This window comes from Podarcis raffonei, chromosome 14 (assembly GCF_027172205.1).
Source record: "Podarcis raffonei isolate rPodRaf1 chromosome 14, rPodRaf1.pri, whole genome shotgun sequence".
Taxonomy (NCBI): Eukaryota; Metazoa; Chordata; class Lepidosauria; order Squamata; family Lacertidae; genus Podarcis; species Podarcis raffonei.
The window spans coordinates 52,503,825-52,529,839 of record NC_070615.1 but is presented as its reverse complement, the minus strand read 5'-3'; the positions used below and the strand labels follow the sequence as shown (position 1 = coordinate 52,529,839).

The 26,015-nt window shown below is 51.7% G+C and overlaps 2 protein-coding genes across 2 annotated transcripts; one reads left to right on the top strand and one right to left on the bottom strand.

Annotated features, from left to right (window-relative positions):
- The first annotated feature begins 691 nt into the window (after positions 1 to 691).
- On the top strand, positions 692 to 17,684 carry C14H16orf96 (chromosome 14 C16orf96 homolog). Its single transcript, XM_053364916.1, has 16 exons — positions 692 to 1,442; positions 2,042 to 2,146; positions 3,027 to 3,107; positions 4,593 to 4,667; positions 5,835 to 5,973; positions 7,358 to 7,431; positions 7,583 to 7,693; positions 8,334 to 8,408; positions 8,581 to 8,745; positions 9,712 to 9,830; positions 12,310 to 12,372; positions 12,888 to 12,974; positions 14,627 to 14,786; positions 15,443 to 15,542; positions 15,915 to 16,001; positions 16,985 to 17,684. The coding sequence occupies exons 1-16, from the start codon at positions 1,020 to 1,022 to the stop codon at positions 17,128 to 17,130; spliced, it is 2,010 nt and encodes a 669-aa protein (XP_053220891.1). The 5' UTR covers positions 692 to 1,019; the 3' UTR covers positions 17,131 to 17,684.
- Positions 17,685 to 19,019: 1,335 nt separating this feature from the next.
- Positions 19,020 to 22,628, bottom strand: UBALD1 (UBA like domain containing 1). The gene is made up of 3 exons (XM_053364917.1): positions 22,466 to 22,628; positions 20,976 to 21,038; positions 19,020 to 19,797 (listed from the first exon to the last, which is right to left on the bottom strand). Exons 1-3 carry the CDS (start codon positions 22,601 to 22,603, stop codon positions 19,513 to 19,515), a joined length of 486 nt encoding a protein of 161 aa, XP_053220892.1. The 5' UTR covers positions 22,604 to 22,628; the 3' UTR covers positions 19,020 to 19,512.
- Positions 22,629 to 26,015: the final 3,387 nt, after the last annotated feature.

Here is a 26,015-nt window from a genome sequence, read left to right as displayed (position 1 = left end):
CCTTTGTAAAAAACAAAACAGAAAACGGAAGGTTTTCTCTTGAGAATTACAGGGTCTGAACTACCTAAATTGCATAGAAACTTATTCATGCATGTGACTACAGCAGCAAGAATGCTACTCGCCCAAAAATGGAAAGAGGCAGAAGTCCCAGCAAAGGAAGAATGGATACAAAAACTTACGGAATAGGCAGAAATTGCGAAACTTACCTGAAGAATAAGAAATCAAGATAACAAACTTTTTATAAAAGAATGGAAATTGTTCATTGAATATTTACAGAAAAATTGCAAACAGATAAACACACTGGCAGGATTATTGTAACAACCTGAAGTTTCATAAGAGTATATATTTAAAGTAGATAATTAAATGAGCAAATTAAATGAATTTAGATATGCAGAAGATATTCAAAAATAAATTTAAGGAACCCCGGAAAGAGGGGGAAGGAAGTCAAGCTTTGAAATGTTAAAATGATTGTAAAATTAATGAAATGTATAAACCTGAAAAGTATAATTTTTTTAAAAAGGACATTAAAGAAAAGGTTTTCTGCCTCTGCCAGGAGCAGCAGCTGGGTTTGAACTTGCCAGTGGCTCTAGTTTGATGGGCACCAGGGGAAGGAGTGCGACTTGCCAGCCTCCACCCAGCCCCCTCCCTCGCTCATTCCCAAGAGCACCTTCCCTTGGCACCAAATGCTGTTTGAGTATGCGGCTAATCTGGCTCCTATCCAAGTACCGCCGTGATTCACGACAGGCTCGGCTGGTTCCCTGCCTGCGCTGCCCATCTTCCAGATCTCCCCGTGTTCCGGCATCTCCTAGCAACCAGCAGAAACTTTACGCGCTGAGCAGAACTCCGAGCAGCAAGCCTGACGCTGTTTCCCCCGGATAAATCCCATGCGCACATTGTCAGTGACTGATTAACTCGGAACCTACTGGGTTGTGTTGCTGTCCCGTCCCCAAGACAACTAGCTAACCTCGAAGTGGAAATCTCAATACCTGGCTCTTCAGAGGCCGTCTGCCGGAAGAATCATGACCCACAGCATCTCCTTTGCAGAGCTGATCAACCTGGCCATTGGGACGCCAGAACTGGGCAATGTCAACTTCAACGCCCTCCATTTATTCCTGCACAGCCTCTTGGATCACCTCCACTTGAAAGACATGAAGAAGGAAATCACCGACGACGAGCTGGACTTCATCAAGCCCCCGAAAGACCTGGCCACAAGCGTGGCGACCTCCGAAGTGGTCCAGCCAGCCAAGAAATCCAGCTCAATCTTCCACCAGCTGCACGACAGGGTTGTGGCGCTTGAGAAGCAGCTGAATTTCCTGAACGAGGCTCCCACCACTGCCGAGCTGCTGGCCCGCAGCCAAGGAGCTGCCCAGCCGGCCCAGGACATGTGGCAGATTATGCAGCTGAAGAAGAAGATGGAAATGAACGAGGCTGGGATGACCAAGGTGAGTCTCCCCGAAAGTAGAGAGGCGCCTTCTTTCCTTCCTCTTTTTCCTGGGCAGCTGGCGCAGCGCACCTGGATGTGGCCCCCCTGCCTCACTACCTGCAAAAGAGAAGGGACCGTGATGTTTGCAATGGCCCACCATTCATGATCAGATGGTGGTCTGGAAATGGCCCTGACCCTGTGGAAGGTGTAGCCAAGCCCTTGAGGGCAGGGATTAGTGAGGCTTCCTGAAGTTGCTGGACTCTGGATCCCATCAGCGCCAGCCAGCATAGGCCACATTCCAGGGACGTTGTGGCCCAAGAACGTCTGGAGGGTCCTGGGCTCCCCATTCCTGGTCCATATCCGACTTCTGAATTCAAAGGTCTGCATGCGGATGAGGACCAAGAGCAGAAACGGGTGGCTTGTGCAGAACAGGAGAGGGCCTGAGCTTTACAGAAAAGGTGTGTGTGTGTGTGTGTGTGTGTGTGTGTGTGTGTGTAGACTGAGCACACTCTCCATAGTTCCTATCAATGGCCAGCTCTGCCAGCCTTCCTGCTGCTGATCTCCCAGGTGTCTTCTTCTGGTTCCAGCCGTCACTAACTCCCTTTCTGTCCTGTCCAGGCCATGACTACCTTGCAGGAGCTGCTGAACAACATCTGCACCCTGCAAACAGCCACAGAGGGCTTTCAAGGAGAGCTGGGGCAGCTGAAGGAGCACTTCACCAAAGTGAGTATCCCCAGAAGATGACATCAGAAAGGGGCATCTTGCAGTGGGGCAGAGGGCATTTTTCTTTCAAAACGAGGGGGTCCCTGTGAATGAAGCCTGCCTGGGCTGGGCCCCCAGAGGTGCCTCTCAGAGATATACAGCCCAACTGTGGTTACTCAGCTGGCAAGGGGAGGCACTCTGGACATGCTCAGAGCCCCTCTTTCTACTCTTGTTTTATTAGCAAGTCCACCTATTCTGTTTTAATGGGCCATTGGCACAGATGCACCCGAGTCCCCTCTCCAGCCCTCCAGAGCAGGGGCAGCCCCCTGGTTTATGAGGTCATGATCAGACCCAAAGATGGCTGGGGCGCAAGTCTTGCAAGGGCCACCAGACATGCCTAAGAGCGTGTAGTTCTTGGCAGGGGAGGCCGCAAACGTGGCCTTCTTTGTCACCTTCATTGCATCTTCAACTATCCACCCAATGGAGGTCTTCCAAGCTATGCAATGGTTGATTTCATCTGCCTTGGAGAGCCTAACTCTGGAACCCCCAGAGCCAATTTTGCAAGGTACTTTGAGGGCAAAATCGCCCACCTCTGTGCAGCTCCGAGTGCCGCCCGGATCACCAATACGCTTTTTGGGGGGTGAGGCAAAGAAGTGGCAGCAGTTCAGCTGCAGATGCTGTTGGAGGAAACTCATTCCCAGGACCCATTTCAGCCAAGGTCTTGTTTTGGGGCTTGAGTCCTCCTGACCCACACTGCCCTTCCGGAGCATTACGGTGGGAGAGTGTGGATGTGGAATTCTCAATGCCATTGTTTGGCTTGCGGCTTTTATGTAAGATGCTTAGAGACCAAAGTTGATACCACTTACTATTATTACATAATAACCATGTGATAAATAAACAGCTCAACGTTGACGAAATGAGGGAGCAGCTCACCCGATTAGATGAGCAGGCCAGAAAGATGGATGGGATCAGGGAGCAATTGGTGAGTGCAACTTCCCTGACCCGCCCTGCCCTACATCGCGAAAGCGGATGAAATATACTCGGAGTCGAGGGTGGATTTCATGCTCTTTATTCAGCTCATAGTAGTGAGGAATGCAAGTCCCCCCAAAGTGTCTGCTTTATATACATTATTTACACAACAGGCCCCACGTGATTGGCTAATTCCGGGATTCTCCTGTAGGCCAATCAGGGTGCGGATTCACTTCCACCTGGAGCTGGATTGGGTGGCTCCTGTGGACCAATCAGACTGCTGCATTCTGAATCCTATTCAACTCAGTACACAACAGTGGAGAAGATGCTCTTGCTCTGTGCTGAGGCTGGACAGGAGCCCTAAATGCTGCTTGTGTGTTTGGAGCCGAGAAGAAGAAATGCAGGACAAGAGCGATGCCTTCCTTCCAGCCTCCTGACCTACCTTCCTGGGACCAGGCGGCTCTTCTCAAAGCTGCCTCTGAGCCTAAGAGTGTAAAAAGGACCTGCTGAATTAGGCCAGTGACCCATCTACTCCAGCGTCCTGTTCTCACAGGGGCCAACCAGGTGCCTCTTCTGGGAAAGCCACAAGCACAGCAGCCCTCTCCCTTCCTGCAGTTTCCAGGCAGACCCACTTCTTTCCCCAGAGGCAGGATTTGTCCCTGTTTTAGATGGGGGACCAGCCAGCCTTGCATGTGAGCCCAGGACACCCACAGCTCGCTCTGAGCACAATACACCTCTGTCTCTCTCTTTTCTTAAATTTTTTATTAACAATTTCAACATAACAGAATATCAAAACATATCATATTCATTATCCCCCCCCCCTTTTTCCCATTCGCCATTGCAAGGAGGTTAGACTGGTCTCAACTAGGGCCAGGGCCTTTTCAGTACTGGCCCCGACTTGGTGGAACGCTCTGTCCCAGGAGACCAGGGCCCTGCGGGACTTGACATCTTTCCGCAGGGCCTGCAAGACAGAGCTGTTCCGCCTGGCCTTTGGTTTGGACTCAGTCTACCCTTATGTTTCCCTCCCCTTATGGTTTTGACTTTTAAAATGAGGCTGCATTTTAAATTGCATTTTAACCTGTATTTTAAATTGGGTTTTTTTCCCTATTATGTTTTTATTGTAATTTTACTGGTGTTAGCCACCCTGAGCCGGGAGGGCGGGGTATAAATAAATATTATTATTATTATTATTATTATTATTATTATTATTATTAATCAGGGACCCTTCCGCAAAGCGGCTCAGCAGGGCAGGCAGCAGTGGGGGGCGGAGGGGCGAGCGTTGCTGCCCCTCCCTGGGCCCAGTCTCCCTACCAAGACAAGTGGCTCAGTGTGGCTCATGCACAGAGGCTGGCGATACGGGAGGACCGCTTAGCCAAGCTGAGCCCGTCTGCATGGGGTGGGGCGGGGGGAGTCTCCTGGTTTCTTTATCGCTCCCAGGCTGGGCCGTGAGCGATGGCCTTTTCCACACAGGTCCTCACCTGCTCCTTTCCCAACGCAGGGGAGGTTGGGCTCCTTGGCAGACGCTTCGGACCTGGTGCGCTGGAGCTCCCTCTGCGAGATGCTCACGGGAAAGGTGAGTGTGGGGGACAGAGGAGGGGGGGCAGGAAGGCAGGTCCCCAGCCCCCACGCCCTGGTGGCCCTCGCATGAGATCCTGCAGCCCCATGGAAAAGGGAGTGGGGAGGAGAACCTCAGTGCAGAGGCAGCAGGATCCCTGTTGGGCATGCAGAAGGTACCCCCTTGGCACACCTCCACTAGAAGGGAGTGGCAGGGAAGACCCCTCCCTGCCCACCAGCCCTGAGAGCCCCTGCCAGTCCATGGTTGCCACACGTCCCGAATTTCCCAGACGTATCTGGAATATTTATTTATTATTTTATTTATATACCGCCCTGTACCCGAGGTCTCAGGGCGGTTCACAGAAAAGACCACAATATATAAGAGCAAAATCAAAACAATAACCCAATAACACCCCCCCCAAAAGAGCCACATTTTAAATACAGGCTGTCTCTAGGAGTATCCAGGTCGGGGAGGGGAGCTCAAGAACTTTTCTCTCTGGGTTTTCACATTTGAAATATGGCAGCCCTATGCCACTTGAATCTACGTTTGCCACGGGAGGTCAAGAAACTCAGCCAACTCATGTGGCTGCCTCCGGGGGGGCAGGGGGCCTTTCCTTCGGTCCCTCCCCCTGGTCAGTCCATGGAAGGCTGGGCAAGCCTCTTCCCATTGCCACTGCCTCCCATAGGATCACGGAGGCAGCCATGTCTCTGGTGCAAATCTAACGGCCATGCTGTTCCGCAGAAGCCTGCTTCTCCTTGACCACCACATCTGGCCCTTAAGCCAGAACTTTCTGACAGTGAGAGCCCTTTGACAGTGGAACGACTCCCTTAGGAGACGGTTGGCTCTCCTTCCTGGGATGTTTTTAAGCAGAGGTTGGGTGGCCATCCGCCATGGATGCTTGGGCTGAGATTCCTGCATTGCAGAGGGTTAAAGTACATGTTGCTCAGGGTCCCTTCCAACTCTATGATTCCATGAGTTTGGCTCACTGTCGAACGGCTGTCACTCAAGGCTCAAACAGTCAGACCCTCGCTCCACCCAGCCCAGTTTTGCCTGCTCTGGCGGGCAGCAGTGGCTCTCTGGGTCTCTCCCAGCCCAGGGATTGAACTCAGGACGTTCTACATGCAAGGCAGGCATTCTCATCTCACCCACTCCACGGTCTCTCCCACACATGTGCTTGTGTTGCAGAGCTACACCGACCCAGAGGGCTTGGAGAAGTCGTCCCGGGAAGTGCTGGCTACCCTGGGACAGCTGCCTGGGAAGCACGAAGTGCTGCTGGCCCAAATCACTCAGCTGGAGGAGCAGATGAAGCAAGCCGGCCTTCGGGGTGAGTCCTTGGGCGACCCCACACCCACCCCAAGCATGGCAGTGGGAAGAAAGAGCCATATACTGGGGGTGGGGAGCAGCACCCAGTTGGGGCTGACACCTTCTGACCCAGAGGCCCCACCAACACATCCGGGGCGGAATTGCAAGGCACACCCACCCACCCCAGAGAGCCAGTGTGGTGTAGTGGTTAAGAGCGGTGGACTCGTAATCTGGTGAACCGGGTTCACTTCCCTGCTCCTCCACATGCAGCTGCTGGGTGACCTTAGGCTAGTCACACTTCTTTGAAGTCTCTCAGCCCCACTCACCTCACAGAGTGTTTGTTGTGGAGGAGGAAGGGAAAGGAGAATGTTAGCCGCTTTGGGTAGTGATAAAGCGGGATATCAAATCCAAACTCCTCCTCCTCTTCTTCTTCTCATCAGCTGGTGGGCCGGTCTGGAGCCGAGCTCAGGGACCAAGTGCGGAGATGCGCTCTCTGCATGCCCAGAGGCACCCTCTGTTACAGTTACCTTGGCTCCTCCAGAGTCAGAGCAATGGCCCATCCAGCCCAGCCTCCTGTTCTCCCAGTGGCCAACCAGGTGCCCCACAGGGAAACCAGCAAGCAAGACTTGAGCAGTGTGGGAATGTTCAGGGAGGCAGGAGAGGATATATTGTTCATTAATATCCTTCCTAACTTGTGCTAGCAAGTTCTATAACTTAGCAGAGTTTTACATGCCCCCTTTAAACACACAGCAGATAGCTGGTTGCATGCTTGTTTAAGCCTCTCAATATTAGGCTCCTGGCAAGTTCCCTTATATCTCTCTTAAAAGAATGAACACGCCACAATCTTGTGTAAAGTATATAAAAGAAGTTTACTCACATCATCAGTTCACAGTTGGATCCCTGAAGGCAGACTTAGTTACAAAGTATATACACTTGGATCTATCCCATATGGGGACAATCCCCGTGTTTTCTGTTGGATGGAATCCAACAGAGCATCTCTAGCTGAAAAGCTGCTCCAACGATGGTGGAAGTCAAAAAGAGAGAGGGTGCTGTGTGCCTTTTCCTTTTGTTACCTGGACAGGTAAGGTCACACCCACCTCTAGTCACATGCAAAGGAAGTTTGTCCCAGTCAGGAGGAAACAGGAAGTTTTCAACTGGCTGGACCAAACACTCCCCTGCATGTCCACTCTAGGAAAACAAGGAATGTTGTACTTGACTGCTACTTATGTATCACATCCCACATAGAAGAGCAACTTTTCCTTCCTGCAGTTTCCAGCCCCTGGGATTCAAAAGTGTGGCTGCCTCTGACTGTGGAGGGCAGGGTGACTAGGAGCCATCACTTGCTCTCTCCTCCAGAAATTTGGAGGATGAGGCAGCCCAGCTGTGAGCCTTCTTTCTGCTTGCAGGCCTTTCTGGAGAACCACCCGAAATGGAGTCTCTGCTAGAGCGAATAAATTGGATCCAAAGTCAGGCTGAGAAGGTGACTTTTGGAGCAGGGGGCAGGAGGGGAAGGGGGCGCTCAAGAAGGTCCTCCACACCACCCAGCTGTTGCCTGCCAGGTGGGTGTGCACCCAGTAGCACCCAAGGGTGCACCTGCTGAGTCGCCCAGCTCCTTTGCTTGCTTTCCCCAGGGCAAGGAATCGCTGAAGGGCACCATGGATCAGATGCAGAGACTGAAGGATCAGTGCGAGAAGCTGCAGACAGGCATGGAGAGGATGATGAAGAGCACGTCAGACATCCAGGTGAGCAGCGTCACTCACCTGGGAAACTCTGTAAGAAAATCAGAAGGGGGTCCGTCTAGCTAGTAGCTATCAATAGCCGTCACTGCTGATGGCAAGGGGAATATAGGGTATAAAAGGAGAATGCCTGGATGCCAGGATCCAAATTTGGGGCAAGTACCGGTACTCTTTGGTAAGAGAGCCCCAGCAGAGTTTTAAAATCACAAAATATACAGCAAAGTTTGGAGATATTATATAGGCTGTTACAATATGCCCTTCTAAGTCTCATCTGAAGTTCCCCTCTTTGCCTAGCGTAGAAAAAGATCACACATTGGGTGAGTTGAAAATGGTTTCTTACATGCTCTCCAAAGGTCTATTTCATGCACCTTTCCATACATCAGCCAGAAAACACAGGCAGTACAACTTGGTTTAGTTCAGTGGTGAAAGTTCCTATATTATTTATATAGAAACACAAGAATGGCTTATAAAAGCCATGCTGTCTGAGCTGGAATTTGTCTTTTTCACTGCCAACATACGCTGGATGAAAAATATCACTTTAAAACTTGTGCAAAAATCCCTGGTGCCTGGACACACACGTGTGTGTTCCGAATAATCTCGGGGCATAAATGCTGGTTTCAAGTGCTGCTTCTGTTCCTGTGCACAGACCATGCGCATAATGTTGGAGCAGCTGGATATCACAAAGGCAGACAAAGCCCTGATCCAGGAAGAGATGAACGTGGTAAGTGGACCACGTGGAGCTGGGAGGGGGCTCTTGCCTCCAGGGGAGGTGCACGGTCTGAGTGACGGGGCCCTTCCCACTCTGAGAGCTTAGCCTCTAGGGGAGGGCTGCCTTCCTTGGCCCCCCTGCTGCTGGAGGGCACTGGGGAGGGCCTTGCTGCTTCTCCCCGCAGAAAGCCGACAAGAGCCAGCTGGAGGCCAAGGTGAACCATGTGGAGCTGCAGTCGGCCACCGCCCAGCTGAGCGAGATGATGCAGGACCTGCTGCAAAAGATGTCCCTGCAGGACAAGGACTGGCAGAAAGCCCTGGAGAAGCTTTTCACCGACATGGACTGCAAGGTGACGCCCTCCTGGCAGAGCCACCAAGCGCAGGCGGGCATCAGGGGCAGCCCGGCTGAAGCCTCGCTTACTGGGATCCTGTGGGTTCCAAGTTCCAGCAAGACCTTGCGAGAGCGGAGGCCTCCGTGTGATTTTGCACCCGGAAACCACCACATTTGCTTCTCTGGCAGCGGAGGGGCGCCCATGGAAGTGCTCCTTGGAATCCGCTGCCTGAGGCGAATGTCTCCGTCTGCCTCCTGGGCGGCCCAGCCCTGCAGACATCCTTAGCGGTGGGCAAAGTTCCCAGCCTGCATTCCCAGGGCTCAAAACCTCCTGGCGTTCCTTGCCTGGTGTCATGGGCTGGTTGGACGCAGAGGAAGGGTGGGAAGAAGTAGCTGGGGAACCCCCAAGGGAAGAAGGCTCAGAGCCCAGGGAGTGGCAGTGGGATGATGATGAGGGGTCAGAGGGAGAAGACTGGGAGGAGGTGGCAGAAGAAGGAACAGGGCTGTGTGAGCTAGGAGAGTCAGTGGCAGAATCAGAGGCAGCCCAGAATCAGAGGCAGAAGCTGAAACAGGAGAGGAGACAGGCCAAGAGGCAGAGATGAGTCCGGCTGGTGAAGAGGCACAGGGGTCTCCCTCTCCTGCTGCAACTCCTGCTGGTCTCCCAGAACCAGGAGAGGCATGAAGAGGGTGGAGGAGAAGTTAGCTTCACACAGGCATAGTCTCAGATTGCTTGGGGTAAACCCTGGAGAGGAGGAGACATAGTCAGATGTGGGGAGGTTGTTATTAAAATGCGTATATCATCTCGACCTTTAGTCTCGGCCACTGATCCGTGGGGAGGGGCAAGACCTACTGTGGATGAGCTGTTGTGCTCATTTGGCCAGACACTCCGCCAAGTCTGTGCGGATCCTGGCTTTGCTAATAAAGCGTTAACTCCAACATGCACACTGCGACTGACCACTGGCTCACTCCTGCCCCCTCCCCACAGCTGGACCGCATGGCCCTGGACCCTCTGAGCCGGCAGCTGGAGCAGGTGTGGCAGGTCGTCAAGAAGTACCTGAGCGAGGGCCCCCGCTTTGACGCAGACAGTGCCGCTGGCTTTAAGAAGTGAGTGGGGGGGGGTTGGCAGGGAAGCTGGGGCCGAGCATCTTCTCTCCATCATCGTGAGAGGCAGGGCAAGGGCATCCCCTCTGCAGTGCCAGCGGCCACTAATTTTTGCAGCACCGCTGCAAATCTGCCTCAAGGCTTGCGGGGTGTCAGGATTTTTAATCTCCCTCTCACACCAAGACACAGCAGGCTGGCGGTTTTATAACTTTCATTTTTTTAAAAAAATAAATTTTAACATAACTATTACAAAATACAAGCAAAATACTGCAAATACATACATACATACATATATATTTCAGATAAGCACACATATATAAAAAAGGAAGAAAAGAAAAAAGAAAAAGAAAAAATAAGGAGAAAAAGAAGAAGAAAAATTGGAAGAATTTATTCCAAATTTATTCTACAAATATCTCAATAATAAAATTTCACTGATTGACTTCCATCGCTTATACTGCACTTCCTATATACATTTTAAGCAAAATTGTATCTGTTATTCCGTATTTTTCCCATTCAATCTCATACAAATATTCTAATCAATAAGTTTTCTAAATCTTTCATAAATCTATTCTAAACACAACCAATACCTTACACTTAATCTTTGTCTACATAAATAATCATTTAAACATTTCAATTGTTTTTGGATTGTATTTTTTGTTTTTTGTCTTATCAAATCAGTCAGCTTTGCTAATTCCAAGTATTCGCATAATTTATTCAGTCATTCTTCTTTGATTGGAACGTAATTCCCTTTCCAATTATTGGCTATTAACATTCTCGCTGCTGTTGTCGCGTGCAAGAAAATATTAATTTTGTCATTCAGGATGTCACCATTCAAAATTCCTAATAAATATGATTCTGCTCTTTTATTATGTGATGTTTTATTAGCTTTTTAATTTCCTCATGTATCATATTCCAATATTTCTTAATTTCCAGACATGACCACCACATATGGTATAATGTTCCAATCATTCTGTTACACCTCCAACACTTATTATCACCCGATTTTTTCATTTTTGCCAACCTATCTGGCAACATATACCATCTATGATGCATTTTCATGAAATTTTCTTTCAATTTATAAGAAGCCGTAAAATTTATATTTTTTGTCCCAAATTTAACCCAATCTTTGTATTCAATTTCATAACCTAAATCTTGTTCCCACCTTAACATATTACTTTTAATTCCTTTATCTATTTGTATATTATTTAATAATTTATACATTTTTGTAAGTATTTTTTGTTTATTTTTGCAGCACTGCTGCAAATCTGCCTCAAGGCTTGCAGGGTATCAGGATTTATGATCTCCCTCTCACACCAAGAGATAGCAGGCTGGTGCTTTTATAACTTTCAGATTTATTGGTATTTACACAGTAGTTCAGTCTGAGCACACAGCTCAGTCTTCCTCAGTTGAGCCCACTGGAGGGTGGACTCTTTTCTAACAGGATATACGCCATCTGCTCTGCCTTCTGTTGGCCTGACACCAAGCCTGAATTCTGCTCATCCCCTAGTCTGAGGAGACTCCTGAGCAGATTGTCCAGTTTGCCTCTCCTCCCCTGTGTGTCTGCAAGCTGCTGCCCTTCTGTCTGCCTTTCACTGTCCTGGGAATTTATGACTTGCATTCCAGAACGAGAGGGGCTCCCCTCACTCTCTGCATATGAAGAAAGCAAGCCTCTGTCACTTTCTGCCTGCCACCCCCCTTGGCCCTCGGAGCCCTTGCTGTCGCTCTGGGAAGGGACTTTCCTGAAACAGGGCTTGGCACAGATGCCCGAGTGGCAGAGTGCAGGCTGGCAAGGGGGCTGGCTTGTTCTTTTTTTAAAATCATTTTTATTAAGTTTTCCATTTTAACCCAATCAAATCACATTAAATATTCCAAATTATACATATACATGTCAAATAATCCAAATATTCGGCTGAATTATAATTTTTTATCGGGACTTCCCATGCTTCAAGTTCGGGGGTGGGGCTCTGATCATCTCATATCTCCTGCTTTTGATGGTCATTTCCAATAGTTCCTTTAAATCTTCCTGTTGTTAACATTCCTTCTTTCACACAAGCGAGTTGAAGTAAACAATGATATGTTTCTGTGTGAATTTTATGTGTATGATTCCCTGTCCGTTTGCAGTATCTCATCACACGCTGGTATTTCTGCCGAATCAATCCAAAAGTCTTTTCGCTGCTGGCAGCCGCCATCTTCCCTCAGTTCTGATGAAATCAATTCTAGGCGTCTGCTCATTAATTTTCCCAGACCAGTTGCATCAAACATTAGCCTTTCCAGGGGAGATTTACCAAATCGAACTTAAAGTACAAATATAATGACATATTAAAGGTTCGCCTCCAAGGGGGCTGGCTTGTTCTGCTGGCCTTGCGGGTACTGACCCCCGCCCAACCTGCCATGTGAGACATCTTCAGGGTTATTGCATGGAAGATGGATGGTAAAAGGACGTCCTTCAGGTGGTCAGCTCGGGTCTCTTTGTGCTTTTCAGACAGCTCTTTGAGAGAGTGAAGTGCATCTCCTGCGACCGGCCAGTGACCATGATGACCGGGCCGTGAGTACAGACCCCCTTGGTACCTTGCAGGGTGGGAGGAGGGTGGCTGCTTTGCAGGGGAGGCAGCCCTGGGCCTGTCAGGAGTTCAGCCTACACTCGAGTAGGACCCTGGTAGAGACACATGCCCGACTAGCATGTTCTCTCCCTCCTGGTTGATCGTTCAGGAGCTTCAAAAGTTTTCTTCAACCCAAACATCACAGCGACCGATGCCAACAGACCTCAGCAACTCAGCATTTTGGCTAATCTACTTTATTTACATATAAACACACACAGAGCACTGCAACATGGCTCCCTCCCTCTCTAGCACCAGACAGCAAAGAGAAAAAGAACAAAGGACAATAGTCCCTCTTCATGGAACACAATAACACAAACGTCCTGTCTCTGTCACTTCCCACTCTGTGGAGTCAAAATGTACACCGTCATGTGATAGACAACAATCCCATGACTGCAGACACGGAGCAGGAATTCTAACAGCCCCCACCCTGTCTCACCCCCCTCTCTTTTCTTCTTTGCAGGCACATGGTGACCATGCGGAAGGGCAGCGCACGCCGTCGTCCGGCCAGTGCCAGTGGCTACGAACACCTGACACGCCTGCAGAGGAAGTGAGGAGGGGGCACTGCGATGGGGGGCGGGAATTGCGGTTGGGGGGGCCCTGCTGATCACCCCACTCAGAGGGATGCTAAGGGGGGAGGGACAGGAGGCCTGGGCCCTTTCTGCATCCGAAATCAGGGGCAGACAGAATCGGGGCTCAACCAAACTTAAGGGTAATCTTTCACGATACGACTCCCTGTGCAAGGCCACAATTTGGCTCCCCCCAAATGGATCTTCTCAATTAAGGATGTTCTCAATTTTGGACCCCCCTGGCTTGGCGCCCTGTGCAGGGGAACCCCACCCCCATCCCAGATCTAGAGCTGCAGACATCCACTTCTCCCAGGCCATACGTCCAGTTTCCCCTGGACATATCCAGGACTCCAATGGTGAAATTACCATTTAGGGGAAATTTCTAAAAATTGGCGAAATGTCCCAGTTTCCCCCCCCAAAAAAAGCTCAACAACTTTTTGAATCTGGATACTTCTTGAAATACGGCAACCCTCGTCTGGGCAGTTTTCCGCTTCATCTGTGATTTCTAGACATGGGTCTGAGCAGTTTCCCCCTCATCCCACTCCTCACCCTTTAAACCAGAACAAACAGCAACCTTCGGAAAACCCAGCTGCCATGAGCTCCGTCCAATTGAGCCCTAAAAAGCAGTTTTCTCTGGAGGAAAGGCAGTGAGACAAGAGGAAGTTTGGAGAAGCCGTCAGCCTCTCTGGTTCAATGTATTTTATCTTCCTGTTTCTGGTGGCCAGCCTCTCTGCAACGTCCCTTCTGTCCCCAGGGCCAGGGCTTTTTTTCTCTCAGGGGGAACTCACAGGAACTCAGTTCCGGCACCTCTCTGGTGAGTACCATTGTCCAGGGGGCTAGTAGAAAAAAGACAGTCACGGAACCTAGAAATTTCACAAAACAAATGAAATATTGTGAAAATCCCAGAAACGAGAAGTAATCGACTGGAAATAGTATCTTATGAAAATAAACTAAATACTACAAATCAAAGAGTTTATGGGAAAAATTAGAAAAACCTAAAATTGAATAAAGGCTTAACGGGATGCCAGCTACAAATGTCGTTTCAGTGAACTATTCAGTTTCCTCAGAAGGAAAAAGAAAAATCATAAACCTTAAATGACCATTTAACATCAACAGTAACATCTAGACCATGGGAATGTTTCAGTCCTGTTCTTGAGTTTGTTTAAAATCTAAAACAGCTTATCTTGTATTCCTTTCTTTGAATTTGTGCCATTTAGGTTTTTAAAACCTTTTTGTAAAGGCAATGCTAGAATTTTCATAGCTGAGTCCTCAACTCTTTATTACTGTGCTTGGCTTCCTCTAAGTTGGGCTTTGTCTAAAACTTGCCATTTAGGTTTTCAAACCTTTTTTTGTAAATTCAGTATTAGAAATTGAGTCCTTAATCCTTTATTGCTGCATTTTGCTTCACCTGGGTCGAGCTAGGATTATAATACTTCAGAATTTTTGGGAGTTTTACCCCCTTCCTGTGAATTTTGGTCATTTAAGGTTTATGATTTTTCTACTTCCTTCTGAGGAAACTGAATAGTTCAGTGAAACGAGGTATGTAGCCGGCATCCTGTTAAGGCATTGTCCAGGGGACTGGCAGTCTCCAGCCCTTGACGCAGAGCCCCCTGGCCTGGTCTTCTTTCCTCAGGGACGGGGAGGCGAGCGAGGCCAGTGGCGCCCAGCCCCCGCAGACCTGCTGGCAGTGCCAGGCCCACCACCAAGCATGCAGCATCAAACGCCTGACCCGATCCCAGGACCTCACCACCATCTACCCCTACGGAGACCCGACAGCCATCACTTACGATAACGTGAGCGGCCACTGGGCCACCTTGAGCCGCCTGCCGGGGGGAGGGTGCTGGGTGGGAGATCTGCCTGAAGGACCACAGCAGCTAAAGGTGGCCGCACTGTATCTGGGGCACCAAAGGCCCATCTAGTCCAGCCTTCTGCTGGTGGTCAGGCAGGGCTGGCCAAGAAGCCGGCAAGCCCAGCTGAAAAGCCAAAGCCCCCGGAAATGCTGGGAGGTAGACTGTCTCTGAACGTGGAGGTTCGACTGCTGGTCCTTCTCTCCTCCTCTGTGAAGGCATTTGGTGGTAACGCTTTCTTCAAGAGATCTGAGCTGGTAGTTGGGCCTGGGTTGGGTCCATTTGTTTCGTGATTCCCAATATTTATATGCCATCGAATGATAAATGCCCTGTTGGTGGCTTATGAGTAAAAACTAAAAAAAAAACATAAAATGCAACTTCAAACTAAACACCTAAACCAGCAAAAAGCAGTGGAAAGAAATATATATGACTGCCGTTGTCTTCACCCGGCGCCTGAAAAGGTTATTGTGTAGGCTGACCTCTCTGGAGGGGCCAACGCTGGAAAGGCCCTGCCTCCATTTGTTTCATTTTGCCCACACTCTGCTCTGTCCTTACTGGGCCTTGGCTCAGCTCATCTCTCACAGCCTTTGTCCCCCTTTCAGACCGAGGTGGACATCCTTGGCGTCAACGGCGTCCTCTACAAAGGCCGGGTGGGCGCCCAAGCAGTCGAGCGCTCCCTTGCCCTCCAGAGGGAATTCACAGGTGCGGCACTTTGGGGGCAGTGGGCACGTCTATGGCAGTCCTCTTTGGGGTCCAGTTGCCCTTCTGCCTGAGGCTTCACCCGCACAAGGACCTGGCCTCTAGCTCTCTCTCTCTTTTGATGGGTTTTTTCCACGACTGGCTTGAAGCAGAATTAAAACAGGGGCTCCGAGCAGCGTATCTCAGCTCTCCCCCTGCTCTCCCTGGTCTAGTGTGCCAACTCTACCCACTACACCACACTGCCTCTCCTGCTGGAGCAAGAGGCACATGAGTGATCAAGCAGGTGGCCATTGGGGAAGGGGAGGAGGAGGAGGAGCAGGTTCAGGGGCTTTTGGTGGTGGGCTGACCGGCCTTCTCGCTTCCCTCCCCTGCCAGTCCTGAAGTGTCCCCGGCCCCCCCTGGGGAACAGGATGGAGAGAGCCCGCTCTGCCTATGCCGACGTCAGCGCCTCGCCCTATGCATGTGAGTCTTCTAAGCCCGCCTGGGCTGGGGGAAACACTGGCAACTGGGCACCAGGAAAGAGGGGCTGGAATCGGACTTGGGGGTCGTGATCCGTGGGGGACTGTGCTAGCCGGGAGCTGCGGAATGGGCCAAATAAGAGAATCCCTGTTCCGCAGGGGTGCTTTGAGCCTGGATCCAGCAAAGGCTGTATTGCAGTTGCTAAATCGTACGGCAGCAGGAAGCACAAACAGCTGTTGCTTCTCTCTCTATCTATCTCTCTTTAATATTTTTTTATTAATTTTTTGAAAAATTGTATACATATAAAACAAAACCATTTCAAACATTAAAATACAGAGTTCTTTCAAACCCTCAGACCTCCTTCCCTCCCTCCATGGGTTCCATCTTTAAGATTAAATTAATATTACTGCATCTTTTACCCTTATCTATCTATTATATAACCATAATTACCATAAAAAATGCCACATTACAAGTGACTTTACATCCCTGTCAAAGATTTTAACTGTTTACAGTGGTCTTTCAAATAAATTACAAATTTACTCCAGTCTTTAGAAAATACTTGATCTTCCTGGTTTCGGATCTTCCCCGTCAATTTCGCCATCTCCACATACTCCCGTCAGTTTCACCTGCCATTCTTCTTTTGTTGATACTCCTCCATCCTTCCATCTCTGGGCTAGTAGCATTTTCGCTGCCGTCCTTGCATACATAAAAAGTCTTTTATCTTCTCTTGGGAACTCTTCACCTATTATACCTAGTAAAAAGGCTTCTGGTTTTTTGGCAAATGTATTTTTAAACATTTTCTTTAACTCATTATATATCATTTCCCAGAAAGCCTTTACCAATGTACATGCCCACCACATATGACAGAAAGTGCCCTTTTTCTCTTTGCATTTCCAACACATTTCAGAATTTCTTTCGTACACTTTAGCTATTTTCCTCGGGGTTAGGAAAATCATTTTCATATAATTTCTCTCTCTCTCTCTCAGTGCCTGCCGTCCGAAGGATAGCACCAGGACGCCAGCAGCAGCTGCAGATGCAGCAGGAGATCACCTTCGAGACGGTGGACGGGACGGTGGCCTCCACCTTCAGCCAGAGCAACTTCAAGAGCGGTGGAAGGTTGGCGGGCATGTGAGCTGCGCCAGTGGCTTGCCCCTTGGGCGGCTCTGCCAGGCAGCACCCGCCCCTCCCTTGTGTTAATTGCGGGTGCCCCCCTTCCCCGGCAGGTGGGGCTGCGACTCAGGAGTAGCTCCAGGGCTGCCCTGCTGGGCCTCCCCCCTTCCCTTTCGCCGCCCAACTGAGAGGGGCACTTCAGGCAAAACCAACCCTGGCACCACCTGCCACCAGCTGCTGCCTATAGAGGCCCAGTTGCCCCTGGAAGATGGGGGGGGCCTTAGGAGCAGCAGTTGGTGAGCAGCATGGGTGCTGGCAGGGGAGGGGCAGTGTTTGCCCCCAGCCAGGAGTGGGAGGGGGTCCAGCCAGGTGACCCGGGCCTCTCCCCACCCAGTTGCCAGAATGCCCCTTTTGGAGGACCCTGCCTCCTGCCCTCTCACCTGGGGGCCGCAGTCAACACAGCTCGCCCCTCTCCCCACGGATCCACGCATGCCCACAAACAAAGTGGAAGCTGGAGGTTGTGCGAATGAGTCATACTTTAATGGGAAAGGTGAGCTTTAGATGCCAGAGAGAGAAGGATTATGGGGGCATTTCCTGGAGTTTGCAAGGAGGTGAGCTGTGCATGCAATGACCCCCCTCCCTACTTTATCTGTGGGCATGTGAATTATACCCCTTATTCCCTGGGCAAAAGCTGGCCCCAACTCCTCTCCAGCTCTTGCCGCCTGCCAGCCCCCCCCCAGTTCTTCCCAGGGAGGGCCACAAACCCCCAAATGCCCCCCTATGAGACCCCTGGAGCTACTCCCGATTCTGTCCTTGGGTGGATGTGACTTAGAGTTTGTCGAGCGAGGAAGAAACAGAACCCATAAAGTTTTTGTCTGTTTTCTTAATTTGCTGCCAGCCATTCCTCCTGTCGCATTTGGCAAGGGTCACAGAAGTTGGAGCATGGGGGGTTAGAACCACTGGGCCTCCTTTGCGGGTATTTTGGGATGGGTGGGAAGGCTGGGACAACCTTTGAAGGACCCCCTTAGCCGCGAGCCAGCCCCAAGCACACAGCAGATACACGCAGGCCCTCTTCCTATCCTTTGCTGGAGGAGGGGGTCTCTGACCCAGCCCCTTTTCCTTTTGGACGCGTCGGGCAGAGCAGCAAAGCCTCCGTCCACATCACGGAAGGCGCATGACAGCCTCCCCGTCCCCATGTGACTAAGGAGATGTGGCTGGATCCTGGCCTAGGAGGAAACTCTGGAGTGGAGGTTGCCTGGAGCAGAGTTTGGGCCACAGCCGGCCCACCCATGAGGCAACTGAGGTAGCTGCCTTAGGTGGCAGAATCCATTGGGGTGGCTTCCAGGGAAATCTCACAAGAGCCCTGCAAGGGAGCCGAAGGTACAAAACCCCGCTAAGCATGGCTTGGGCGACACCTTCCACACCCTCCCAATTCACCTCAGGCAGCAGAAGAGGATGAGCAGCCGGGGGGCGGGCAGAGCTGAACTCAGCCCTCCCTGCCTGGAGAGAGCATGGGAACCTGGCCTGGGGCACAAGGGGGCAGCCCCCCCCGGCATTCTCCTCAACCTTGCTCCAAGCAGTGGCAGAAGAACACTCTCCGGCACCCGGGGCAGGGCAGCCCGTACGAACTGCGCGTGTGCGGCATCCCTTACGGAGTGCGCATGTGCGGCATCCCGTACGGTTGCTGTGCGAGAGGCAGCCCATACACACACCTGTATGGATGGCGTGTGCCCTCGGCCGCTCTACAGCTGGGGGGAGGCAGGGGCCATCTTGTCACCCCCCCAAGTGGCACCCGGGCCGGCCCGCCCCTTCCACCCCCCTGCCCCAAGGCTCCTTTGCAGTGAGTTGAAGGCTGGAGTAGGGCACCCGCCCCCCCAATCGCTCCTCCCAAGCCATGCCACAAACAACAAATCCGGAAAAGAAATTTAATCCTTTTTTAAAAATGGCAGATTATTAAACCAGAACAAAAGCAAAACCCCAACCACCACCACCACTTTTCCATGGGGGGCAGTTGAAATCTGAGCATGCGGTTTGGTCCATGGGTGGCAACGCCCACCTTGGGCAGAGCTGAGGTGGCAGAGACAGGAGAGAAGTGAACTGCTGGGAGCCCAACAGGGGCGGGTTTCCTCCAGGAAAAGCCTGCAAAGTCCAACCCCCCCCCCCCCGCATACAGGAAAGGCACCGGAGTGGGGAAGCAGAACTCTCTCTGTCCACCTTGCTCTGAGTGCGTCTCAAACACATCACCCACACAGAGACCTTGGCACCAGCCTCCCCCTTGCAGCTAGGCCTGGTGCCCCCAAACTCCAGAGTCAAGCAACCCCCCTGGGCTGTCAGGGGCTTCTCTGTCCGTGTCTCTGAAGCGTTGTGGGTCTCACCCTGCATCTGCTGTGTGGCCCTTGTCTCCTCATCTCTCGGCCTCCAGCGTGGCACTGGTCTTTGGCTCGGAGCTGCCTTGCTGGGAGAGGCTGCCAGGCCAGCCTGCCGGCTGCAGAGGGTGGCTGGCAGTCCATGCGCCCGGCTGCCCAGGCAGGGAGCAGGCCGGCCAGGGAAAGGCTCCGGGATGCTGGGGCAGTGGGGGTGGCGGAAGGGGAGGAGAGGCGGCTGGCTCCGAGGCCTTGAGGCGGGAGAACATGGCGAGGGCTTCGGGAAAGCTGGGCGGAGTGGCAGGTGTGTTGGCAGGCGTGCACATCTGCAGGGAAAGAAGACAAGAGGGGGGGTCAGAGGGAGTGCCCCCCAGCATTACCACAGAGCCGTCCTTCCCGCGGCAGAGTCACAATCGTGACAAAATCCCAGTCTCTGCATCCCTTTGGCTCATCTTGTTTGTTCCAGAGAAAAACAAGGCAGAGGATGTTGGGCAAAGCCTGTCGTGAAGGAGGCTGAGCATCTGCTAGGCCTGCAGAAGGAAGAAGGTCTTCAGTCCTGTCCCCAATTGCAGCAGCCCCGGGGGGGTGGGAGGGGGGGTTGAGAGAGGGAGACCCAACGAGGCTGAAAGTTGGAAGAATCAGGACAGAGAAAAGAAGGTCCTTCACACAAGACATAATTAAACTCCTGAAGGCCAACCTAGATGGCTTTAGAACATGGGGAGGCAACCTAAGGCCCGGGAGCCGGATGCGGCCCAATTGCCTTCTAAATCTGGCCTGCGGACGGTCCGAGAATCAGCGTGTTTTTACATGAGAAGAATGTGTCCTTTTATTTAAAAAGCATCTCTGGGTTATTTGTGGGGCATAGGAATTCGTTCATTCCCCCCCCAAAATAAAGTCCAGCCCCCCACAAGGTCTCAGGGACAGTGGACTGGCCCCCTGCTGAAAATGTTTGCTGACCCCTGCTTTACAAGAAGATGAGCCCAATTCACTGAGAAGAGGGCAATTGATGGCTCCTAGCCAGGACGGCCATGCTGGGCCTCCGTGGTCAGCCATGCTTCTGAAGGTCCGCCGCTGGAAACTACAGGTGGCAAAAGTTGCTCTGTGCCCAGGTCTCTTGCTTGTGGGTGGATTCCCCCGGGGGAGCCCAGTTGGCCACTGGGAGAACAGGATAGCGGCTTTGGGCTTCCAAATTTCACCAGCGGCCTGCTGATGCCAAAAGACAGCCCCCACCCCACCTCTTGACTTCGAAGTCCTTGTTGTGGCGCCCCTCGTTGCCCAGTGCGGACAAACCGGTCGTGTTCCCCTCAATCCTGCCTCTGGTTGCTGGACCAGGTGGGCCATTGGCCTGATCCAGCAACCGGCTCTTCTTAGGTTCTCTGCAGACCAAGGGGGGTAAGCAAGCACTCCTCTCTCCTGCCCCCGCCCCCAGTCCACACTCCAGGTTCTGGAAGCCCTGTTCATCCCATAAACATCTCAAGGAGGAAACGTTTTGCAGGCCACTTACCATCTGGTGATGGGGATGGCTGTAGGGGATGCCGGATTCTTGGAAGAACGTGCTGAGGGCTGTCTGCAGAAAGGGGGGAAACGGGAAGAAGAGGTAAGCAGAGCGTTGCTGGCTGGCCTGCAGTCCTATGCCTAAGATGCTGTTAGGATTGATGCACAGATGCACACAAAGAGCCAAAGGCAATTCCAGTCCTGGTTTAGATTACAGAGTTGCCAAAACTTGGGTCTCTAGCAGTTTTTGAACTACAGCTCCCATCATCCCTAGCTAGCAGGATCAATGGTCAGGGATGATGGGCATTGTAGTCCAAAAACAGCTGGAGACCCAGGTTTGGGAAACTCTGCCCTATAGGCAGCTAGGTAGCTGGGGAAAGAGCCGGCATGGCATAGTGGTTAGAGCGGGGGGACCAGGGCCTGGCAGAGACCGGAGGGTCGGCGTCCCCTGTGCACAGTAGGGAGCTGGTGGTGGAACACAAGGGAGCCCCCACCCCGCAAGGAGAGGAGGGGGATAATCTCAGTCCTGGTTAGAGCAGGATTTTAATGGGAGGATAGACCCTTAATAGGATCCCCAGGTGCTAGAATGTGTCCTTTGCTCTTTGACTGAGCAAACCAAAGACTCAGTATTTGAATTCCCTTCCTTCCCTCCCTGCTAACAAACACACGTCCTCCAAAAGCAAGTAGCTTCTAGCAGAAGCCAGAAAAAAAGTTCATGAGCTTTGGAAGTTCTGTTGGTGGGGTTTACAAGGCATTTTTTTTGCAGGGGGAGGGCGATGTACAGGTGCATTTACCGGTATTTTACCTGTCGTGCATTTATATCCCATCTTTCTTCCATCACGGAACCCGAGGCAGCAGCTACATTTGAGGTCTCCAGCTGGTCCCCCATCCAGGCACTGATAAGCGCTGGTCTTCCTCAAACCGGGGTCCCCAGCTGTTGTTGAGACTACAACTCCCATCGTCCCTAGCTACCAGGACCAGCGGCCAGGGAGGATGGGAGTTGTAGTCCAGCAGGGTTGCTGGGTGCAGATGCCTGGAATTCTGCAGGGCGCTGCTGGAGGGTGACCTGCATTTTATGACACGTTATTGTGCATTGTCGGAAACACCGGGCGCTTTTGTGGCCTTAACTTTCCTCCTTTCTCTTGCATCTCCCCCATCCCGGACCGGCCTCGGACACCTGTTACTCCACGAGGCCACGTAAACCGGTTGGGGCATGGATCAGGCCCGGCTGGCTGGGGAGGAGGAAGGACCCCACTCTCTCCCCGGCTAGGCGCACGCATTTAACCCAGCTCTGAGATGCGCAAAGTGGCCCACGCCAGAGCGCGATGGGCAGGCACTCTGCACATGCCCCGAGGGCGGAATCCCGCTCCGATCCTCCCAACCCCAGACGCCTCTTGCTTTCTCTCCCCTCCCCACCCCCAATATTAGACCATTCCCAAGCCGAGAGGGGACTCAGCCCCCTGGTGGTGCGCCTTTCCCTCGGGCGCCTCCGCGGCCCACCTCGTACTGCCAGTGGGCGGCCTGCAGGAGCTGCCGGGCTTGGTCGGCGGCGCAGCCGGCGGCCACCACGAACTGGCCGATCAGCAGCTGCTGCTTCAGCTCCTCCGAGGCGCCGCTGCCCCCCGACGCCGAGGCCATGGCGCGCCTTCGGCTTCTCGCGCTCCGCCGGGCAGGGCCAGGCGCGGCGGGGCAGCCGGAGGGGGCGGCCCGGCGGGCGGGGACGCTGCCAGCTGGGGTCCGCCTCCGCCTCCGCCTGCTCGGCCGAAGCGGCTGCGCGCGGCGCTGCCGTCCAGGGAGTTCAGCCGCGCCGCCGGCTTCCCGAGAAGAGACCTCTCTGGGCACGACGGGCCGCCCTCTGAGCATGTACAGAGTGCTTCGAGGGGGGTTTGCAGCGGAGATGTCGTAGGCAAGAGGACGGGGACTCTGCTTCTCCTGCGCTTCTGGACGCGCGCACTCCGCGCTGGCATCCGAAAGCCGCGCGCTGGACGGGTCTGCCCTTCTTTACTTAGGCAGGGGTCAGCAAACTTTTTCAGCAGGGGGCCGCTCCACTGTCCCTCAGACCTTGTGGGGGGCCGGATAATATTTTGAAGAAAAAAATGAATGAATTCCTATGCCCCACAAATAACCCAGAGATGCATTTGAAATAAAAGCACACATTCGACTCATGTAAAAACACTCTGATTCCCGGACCATCCGAGGGCCGGATTGAGAAGGCGATTGGGCCTCATCCGGCCCCCGGGCCTTAGTTTGCCTACCCATGGCTTAGGGGGACAAGGCTCAGCCCCCAGGGCCGCTTGGGATGCTGACGTTTCCCCCAGTGGCGTGTTCCTGAACCTACGCAGACTGCGTGGCCGGTCGACCAGCACAACATAGTCCAGTGTTACAGGAATTCTAAGGTCTGATATATATAGAATAAATGTTAATAAATGTACAAGGCAATAACATACACAGGTATATAAATTACGTGTATGAAATAGTGCAGGAGAGCAATCCTAAAGGCATTTTGACTCTCCCAAATTGACCTCAAATATTTCTCTGCAAGGTGGAAGGAATGGGAAAAGCTTTCGAATGGTCTTTGGACTGTAGGGCCTTACTGTAAATACAGTCTGCAAGTACCTGTTAAACTGAGCACACTATCAATTTGTGTAAGACAGGCATGTCCAAAGTCCATTTCGGGGGCCTAATCCGGACCGCTGGTCGGTTTAATCCGGCCCCTGCAGGGTAAAAATTTCAATCTTAAAAAAGCTCTACAACTTTGGTCGGCTCCTGTTCACTTCATCAAATCTGGCCCTCTTTGAAAAAAGTTTGGGCACCCCGGGCGTAAGAGATTCAGCAAGTATTTACCACCCCAAAGGAATTGCCAGACTACCCAGAAAATGCAATCAGATAAGGCAGGCATGTCCAAAGTCTGTTTTGGGGGACTAATCCGGCCCACCGGTCAATTTAATCCGGCCCCTGTGGCAGTTTACTTCCTGGGGTAAAATCCTAAAAAAAACTCAACAGCTTTGGTTGGCCCTCTGGTCAGCCCTCACGCATGACCACTTCATCAAATCTGGCCTTCTTTGAAAAAAGTTTGGACACCCCTGAGATAAGGCATTATCAGGTATCCTGGCAGACAGGAGAGAAACAACACACTCAAATTTCTGCTGGGGACCACCTCTTTCTGCAGTGTATGTATGAATGATGTTTTGGGGGGTGGTCTTGGGCTACAGGGTGGGCAATTTCAAAAGTCTATAGAAGAGCTTGTGCACCATTGTTCTGGGTTCCTCTACTCCCTCCTGCGTGGGGTGAGCAGGGGACCCTGTTGCAACAGTTTAATAAAGATCAGGCTTACTAGCTGCTTTGCTTCTCAATATTCTCTGCTTGGCTTGTGTTATTTTCTACTACCAATAGAGAACCTACATAATGACTCTAAACGGGCTCTTGGGTACCCCATAAGGGGAAAAGGAGCAGTTTTTTCTTATAACAGGATGGATGGGCCCTGTTCATAGCCCTTTGCAGCCCCTGGTATGCCATGCCATTCCTCCGCAGCCTCCTTTGTGGAGCCTCCTTTGTTGCGGCACCCTGTGCTCTCCTCCGAAAAGGATGGACAGGAGAGTCACACTATTAATGCTATTTTTAAAGAAAATCTTTATTAATTTTCACATAGACAAATATACATAACATATAACACAAAAGACGATACAAATGAATTAAAACAACAAAGTAAGAAAAGTTAGAAACACAAACCAATACACTTACATAACAAATTAAAATATGTAACTTTCAATAATTCTCATTATACTACCTAAGTATATCTATATACAAAATAAAAGAATATGAATCTGTGCAAGGAGAGTCACACTATTAACGCTAATGATGACGAATAATGGTGCTGCAGGAGAAAATCAGCCACTTCACTTGATTTAGAGAGATCCAGGCGAGCACAAACAAAGGAGAGCTCTGCTCTGTGAGTCCTGCATTGCAGGGGGCTGGACCAGATGACCCCTGAGGGTCCCCCTTCTTCCCACGGCAATTCTTCGCCCCGCCGCTTTCTCCAGCGCTGCGCCGACTACATTACCCAGAAGCCTTTGCTTTGTTGTCCTACGTGTTGCAGGGCCGGCGCTGATGCAGTTTTACTGACAGGTGGATCCAGCCAGTGACCAAAGATCCTGCGCGGGCAACCTTGCCATATTAGGTAAAAGGGCTATCCGGCAGGGCCAATGAGCTTGCAGAGGAGGCGGGCGCAGGGTGGGGCACCGTCCCGTGGCGGTTCAGAGGCAGGGAATCCGGCCCGTCTGGCGCCGGCTTCGGAACCGCTGCTGCGCGCAGTTTATAGGGCGGGCGGGCGAGTGAGGAAGGTCCTGCATTTCTGGGCTCTTGCGCAGGACTGTCACAGAAGCATAGAATTGTCGAGTTGGGGCACCCAGGGGCCATCTAGCCCAACCCCTCGCAGTGCAGGAATCACGTGTCCTGCTCTCTGTCAGCTGTCATCCAGCCTGGTGATACGAACCCAGGGCAAGCGCCTGCAGCCCCTACAATCTCTCACACCGCTTGGTGGAGACTGGGGTGGCCTGTAACAATATATACCGTATGGAAAAGTTTAAGTTCTGTTTAACCGTTTTTTAATTATTGAATTGTCAGGTTGTGTTATGTACTGAGTTGAATAGGATCCAAAATGCAGCAGTCTGATTGGTCCTAGAACAATAGGATTCAGAATGCAGCAGTCTGATTGCTTCATTCTGGATCCTATTGTTCAAGGACCAGTCTGATTGGTCCGCAGGAGCCACCCAATCCAGCTCCAGGTGAAAGTGAATCCGCAACCTGATTGGCCTACAGGAGAATCCCGGAATTAGCCAATCACATGGGGCCCATTGTGTAAAGAATGTATATAAAGCAGACATTCTGAAAAAACTTCCATTCCTTCCTCTCTACTATGAGCTGAATAAATCCACACTCGACTCAGAGTATATTTCATGTTGGCTTTAAAAACAGGACAGAAATTGTTGTTGTTTAGTCGTGTCCGACTCTTCGTGACCCCCTGGACCAGAGCACGCCAGGCCCTCCTGTC

Bases quoted from the DNA above. Each gene is read 5' to 3' on its own strand.
- UBALD1 (XM_053364917.1), bottom strand. From the start codon at position 22,603: ATGGCCTCGGCGTCGGGGGGCAGCGGCGCCTCGGAGGAGCTGAAGCAG. The intron at 21,039-22,465 runs GTGGGCCGCGGA...CCCTTTCTGCAG, and splicing joins CCGCCCACTGGCAGTACGAG to ACAGCCCTCAGCACGTTCTT. The intron at 19,798-20,975 runs GTAAGTGGCCTG...CTTTCCCTGCAG, and splicing joins GCCATCCCCATCACCAGATG to ATGTGCACGCCTGCCAACAC.
- C14H16orf96 (XM_053364916.1), top strand. From the start codon at position 1,020: ATGACCCACAGCATCTCCTTTGCAGAGCTGATCAACCTGGCCATTGGG. The intron at 14,787-15,442 runs GTGAGCGGCCAC...TCCCCCTTTCAG, and splicing joins CAGCCATCACTTACGATAAC to ACCGAGGTGGACATCCTTGG. The intron at 15,543-15,914 runs GTGCGGCACTTT...CTCCCCTGCCAG, and splicing joins CCTCCAGAGGGAATTCACAG to TCCTGAAGTGTCCCCGGCCC.